Source organism: Musa acuminata, chromosome BXJ2-11, assembly GCF_036884655.1.
Source record: "Musa acuminata AAA Group cultivar baxijiao chromosome BXJ2-11, Cavendish_Baxijiao_AAA, whole genome shotgun sequence".
NCBI classification, from domain to species: Eukaryota; Viridiplantae; Streptophyta; class Magnoliopsida; order Zingiberales; family Musaceae; genus Musa; species Musa acuminata.
Genome location: NC_088348.1, coordinates 5,958,379 through 5,964,313, shown reverse-complemented (window position 1 = coordinate 5,964,313; position 5,935 = coordinate 5,958,379). Strand labels below are relative to the sequence as shown.

Genomic DNA, 5,935 nt, shown 5'->3' with positions numbered 1-5,935 from the left:
ATGATAAAGTGCTCGAAAATAAACGCAAACCAGATATTTAGAGTGGTTCGGTCAGCCTTGACCTACTCCACTTTTGGCTTCCTCCACCGATGAGGTTGCCGACGTCAACTAGGTGCCTTCCTTCAATGGGCGAAGGCCAAACTTCCCTCTTACAGTTTCTCTCCTTTTGACAGACTTAGGAGACAACCTTTACAGACCTTTCTCTCCTCACTTTACAATTGAAAACTTGAAGAACAGAAGGAGGAGACTTAAAGGCTTTACAACACTTTTGAGCTCTTAGAATCACAGAAAAGATCAAGATTTCGGTATAGGTCTGTATCTTTTCAGTGCTGAATGGGTGGGGTATTTATAGGCCCCAACCCAATTCAAAATTCGAGCTCAAAACGATCAAATCGATCAAATCCCAGAATTCTGGGATCAGGCGGTTGCACCTCTCGACTGGAGAGGTGGCACCGCCTGGCAGAGCTCGAAGACTGAGCTCAGCCGATTGCTCTTCTCTGCCAGAGCTCGAAGACTGAGCTCGATGGTTGCATCACCTGGCAGAGCTCGAAGACTGAGCTTGGTGGTTGCATCACCTGGCAGAGCTCGAAATCTGAGCTCGGTGGTTGCATCACCTGGCAGAGCTCGAAACTGAGCTCAGGCTGATGCACCTCTCTGCCAGAGCTCGAAGACTGAGCTTGGTGAATGCATCACCTGGCAGAGCTCGAGACTGAGCTCAGGCTGATGCACCTCTCTGCCAGAGCTCGAAGACTGAGCTCGGTGGTTGCATCGCCTGGCAGAGCTCGGAACTTGAGCTCTGGCGGTGCAACCTCTTGGCTGGGGCGGTTGCACCTCCCAACCCCACAGCCCAGGCGGTTGCACCTCCTGGCTGGGGCGGTTGCACCTCCTGGTGCAATCAGGGTCCGAATGGTTCACTCCATTCGGCCCACTTTGAATCTTTTCAGGGGCCCAATTGCCCCAAGATTAAGCTAATGGGATCACCTCCCATTTTCATGCTTAATCATCATGCTAACTACGATTAACTCTTAAGACAACTTCTGCAGCTTTGCTCCGATGCGTCAATCGCTTCTTCCGGCGAGTTTCCGGCCAACTTCCGTCGATCAACCGATAACCCTCGGTGATCCTTCTGCGGACATCCGGCATACTCCTGGACTTTGCGACGATCCACTTGGCGAGTTCCGACGAGCTTCGCTTGGCAAGCTTCTGGACTTCTCGGATCTGTTCTCGCTGAACCTCCGACGACCGTCCGAACTTCCGTCGAACTCTCGAACTCCCAACGTGATCCTGATCTTGACTCCGGCGCAACACCTGCTGCTTGTCTTACTCTTATCGTAGTTAATCCTGCACACTTATCTCAACACATAGATTAGATAACAAATGACAATTGACTTCATCATCAAAATCCGAGATTCAACAGTAAAGCGATTCACAAAATGGGAGAGGGGCTCGTCCTCCCTTTGGTTGAGTCCGAGGAGTAGTGCAACGGATGGCTTTGGCCAGGCGTAGGCCAGGAAGCTGAGCTCGAAGTCCTTGACGAGCTGGTCGAAGGAAGTGATCGTTCCGGTCTTCAGGCCGTTGTACCACGCGCAGGCCGACCCTCTCAGAGTGGTGGGAAATGCCCTGCACATCAAAGCGTCAGAGGTTCCATACAGCGCCATTTGGGCACTGAAAGCGGCTACGTGGTCCGTTGGGTCGGTGGAGCCGTCATATGCGTCCAAAGAGGGGAGTCAAAAGTTCGGGGGAACTGTCTGATCCTGTATCTCAGGTGTGAACGGAGATCCTTGGTGTGCGTCCTCCCCGAGCTCTCCCTTTGACCTGCGAACCTCCTTCTCCACTTCGTCGAGCCGCTGACTAACAAAGTGTAGTTGGGCTCGCAGGGAGTCCGTTGAATCCGAAGATAATGCCTTGGGTTCCGGGCGGTCGCTCGGGTTTTCCATCGCTCGATCCCCGAGTGGGGCCGATCGGACCCGAGGTGAAGCGGGGAGCTCCTGAGGTGGCGTGCGAGCCTGAACGGGTGGCTCCAGTTGCTGCGATGGTTGGACTGCCGACAGGTGCAACAGACGAGAAACGAGTGGGATAAATGGACTGCACCATACCGATCAGGGTTCGGACTTGGTGGGTGAGGTCCTGAAAGGCCTCGGACGACACGGGCGATGGGTCGGCAAGGGCGCCATCGGGTGGCGACAAGCCGGGTCGTTGAATATCCGCCAATAACGCTCTTAGGTCGTGGCGGGGGGTTCGTCTTGAGGTTCTCCGCGCGGGGGGTGTTCCCCCGGAGCTCCGATCGGGTGAGGCCCCTCAGCTGCGGGTTCGTTTGAGCTGATCGGGTGATCCCTCGACATTCGACCCTCCTTCTAGCACCAAAATGTTTGTGTAAACTACCTTGAGCCGTGGCCTCGGGGCCCACACGGCTTTGTTCAGGTCCGGATGACGGGGATCTCCCGGGGACGCTCCTCCCGACCGCTGAGGGGCGACCTATCACAGGGTTCCGATTAGGACGGGGTCGTCGTTCCCTCCGAGAAAGAACTCCTCGCTTGGGCGTTTGGGGGGTGACCTCCGCCTTCGTACCTGCACAAAGGTCGGGTCGGGAAGCTCGATCCGACCCCTTCGACGATCAAGTCAGTGGATGGTAAAGGAGGTTTCTTTAGCTAAGTTGTCTCCGCTCTTCCTCCTCCTCCCTCCCTTTTTGTTTAGAATGCGAGGGTATTTATAAGGAAGTTTGGTGTTACTGGGTGTGCCTGCCCGCAGGGGGCAGGATCGTACCTTTGACGACGTCTGACATTGCCGTTGGCGTGGCGTGAGGGGTAGAGCTTGAGGGGTCGTTAATGGCCCTCGGTCGGCGTTTCGACCCATGTTTGCCGGGTGCTGTCAGCCCGACAGAGACGTGGGGCGTCAACTGATGTCACGTGAGTCTTATCATAATTATCTCCCTCATCAATTTTGATATTTGTTTAAAAATTAATTTCATCTTAGCTATGATACAAGGAGATATGTATTATCTATATAATGGGATGATTTTAGACCTTATCACAAAGATAAAAACAAGATCATAGTTATTAATACTACTGACTTATGTTTAGATATATTTATGTTTATGAACTTAGTAATAGTTATATGAATGGTCAATGTTTTATATTTTGTTATGTGACAATAGTTATATTTTTATTTTTATTATGAAAATATACTATATCTTGTTTTGAAAAGTATATATAGTGTTCTGTAAACTTTATAAGAATGAAGAAAATATTAATATTATATATATTTTGAAAGTATGTGTTAAATATATAAAAAAAAAACTTATTTAAAAATATTTATTTATGATAAGTTTTGATTAGCATGTATTGTCATGGTGTTTATTAAGCTATGGGTTGTTCATATCAAATTATCTTTAAATTTTTTAGTGCATAGTGAAAATCGATTATTAATTAAATTATATAATTAATCTATTAGGATCATTATAAGTTTAGCTTATTTTATATATTATTTGTATTGGAATATTGTGCATTCTTATAGAGTCATTGGATCTATTAAATGTCCTGTAGATTAATTTATTATGAACTAAATTATGCAATAATTATGGAAGCTATTGACTTTGTGATGAGTTAGGACATTATACTAACTATGTTTATCAATTAGTTTCAAAATGGATATTGTTATTATTATTGATTTTGGACTCTATTAGACTTAACTTTATAATTTAGAAGATAAATATAAATTAGATGTATTAGTATCAATTAATTTTTTAGTATAAAACTTATTTTGCTTGTTACAATGTTTTAGTCACCATAACAAAAATATTATAAAACCTATTTAAAAACACCGTAGACAATTTAAATAGACTTTTAATCTGAACTAAACTAACTATAAACCTAAAAATATAATGTTATAATAATGATAATATTTTTAATAACATTTATAGTAATTTTTAATATACTAATAAAACACTGTAAATGTTATTAAAAAATCATGATAATCGAGTTATACGAAAACATTATAACAGTTTAAAAATAAATTTAAAATAAAAAAATAAAAAGCATTTTAGGTATTTTCAATTTAGAGATATTGTTTAAAAAAGGTAAAAGAGGAAATGCCTAAAACATGAATATTTTATAAGAAAATTATCATATATATATATATATATATATATATATATATATATGATGATTATCAACTTTGGATGGATAAATATATAAATTATCAACTTTGTATGGATAAATATATGCAATTTTGCATGATCTAATGAATTTCTAAGTTTATTTAACATGAATAATCACATAAAAATAATCCATAATCTAACAAGAACAAAAACAAGTAGTATTTGAAGTGTCAAATGAAATATTGTGCCAAAATCCCCACCTTCAAAAATATATGAAGGAATCAGAATCAGAATCAGAATCAGAAAATACACACATTCTCAACTTCCATCTTCTTCCACATTTCTTGTGAGGACGATCCACAAACCTTTAAAGCCCATGGAATCAATCTATGTACACAAGGGTAGCCCAATCGATATTCCTGTCTCTCGAGTTCTCAATTCCCTCCAGCATCCGGGCGCCGCTGCTCTCAGCCCCATCCTCTTCGTTCTCCGGCGCCGCCTCAGTGGTGTTTCCACCATTGCTGTCATCCTTGTTGTTGTCGACTCCGTTATCCTCCTCCCTCTCGCGGCATCGAGTCTCCAGCAGCTGCAGCCTCCTCCTGAAGTCCTCCATCTCGCTCTCGATCAGGAAAAGCCTCTCCTTCAACGTCAAGTTCTCCTCCTCGAGCTGCGCAATGTGCGCGTCCTGGTCTTCCACCCTGCTCTCGAGCAGGTCCGCCGCGGTTTTCATGCCTTGCTCCTCTTCCTCGGGGAACACCATCTCGAACCGGCTAACGTCCTGATCCAGCCGCCGCTCCACCTCCAGGTGCTCCTCGACGTCGGTCTCGCTCGACCCCTCCTCGTTCTCATCCCCGCTACCACTGCCGGCCCGGTTCGGTGACCGGAGCCGGATCAGGCCCTTCATCGAGCCGTAGCCGTCCACGCCCCACTCCTCCTTGACCATGTCCGCTAGGTCATCGCGCGTCGGCGAGAACTTGGGGGTCGAGAGGACCGCCGGCGTCACGGGGCACGGCGAGACCAGCGGCGCGATCCCGCCGGATTTCTTGGCGCGGATTATGAAGGAGGTCGTATTCCGGGGGGCAAAGGGTGCGGAGCGTGCGAACTTCTTCTTGGGGAAGAACCTGCGCGCCTTGGCGCGGTTCTGGTACTGCAACTCGTGGAGCGTCGAAGGTATATAACCGGAGACGCCACCGCCACCACTAGGTTCCCTTCTCCCTCCAGCGGCCGCTTTCTTCCGCTTGTCGGCAACCTTCTTAACCTTCCAGTTCATCCGACCTGGCATGGCTGCACCCGGGGCGGCGAAGGGCGGTGGAAGAGGCAGAGTGGGGTTCATAAACCCCATCCGGTCCTCCGCCGGGGGCGGAAAAGGCGGCCAGATCCCAAAGCTACGAGTCATCATCAGCGACGGATCATTCATCGATTCCCGGCCGGTGACGGATCAAAGAACCCTAAAATCCCCTAAACGCGAAGACAACGATCGATCTAACCCTACCTCCGGCCGAACGGTAAGAGATCTTGGAGTAAAGAAACTAAGTGTGTACCACACTCAAGATGAAGTTCAAGATCGAAAGAAGAAGACAGGTTTCGTTTCTCTTAGTTCTTCCTCCGACGATTTGGTTTTCTTTGCAACAAGAAGCCTCGAGCGGGGGGAGGATTATATTTATAGAGACGAACGGATGAGATGGACGGTGGAGATTTCGTTCGTGTTCGTGGACGGTTGGCATAGCTTTCCGGTTTCTTGCGGTACACGACGCCGAGTCGCGAATTCAGACTCGGATTTGGAACTGCAATTTTTATCCGATTAAAAAACACTAAATTCGAACTTAAGATTTATCACTT

General features: G+C 46.7%; 1 protein-coding gene across 1 annotated transcript; it reads right to left on the bottom strand.

Moving 5' to 3' along the window:
* Nucleotides 1-4,296: 4,296 nt before the first annotated feature.
* On the bottom strand, nt 4,297-5,711 carry LOC103970931 (uncharacterized). Its single transcript, XM_009384845.3, has one exon. It carries the CDS (start codon nt 5,511-5,513, stop codon nt 4,479-4,481), a length of 1,035 nt encoding a protein of 344 aa, XP_009383120.2. The 5' UTR covers nt 5,514-5,711; the 3' UTR covers nt 4,297-4,478.
* Nucleotides 5,712-5,935: the final 224 nt, after the last annotated feature.

Excerpts from the sequence above, each read along its gene's own strand:
- LOC103970931 (XM_009384845.3), bottom strand. The coding sequence starts at position 5,513 with ATGAATGATCCGTCGCTGATGATGACTCGTAGCTTTGGGATCTGGCCG.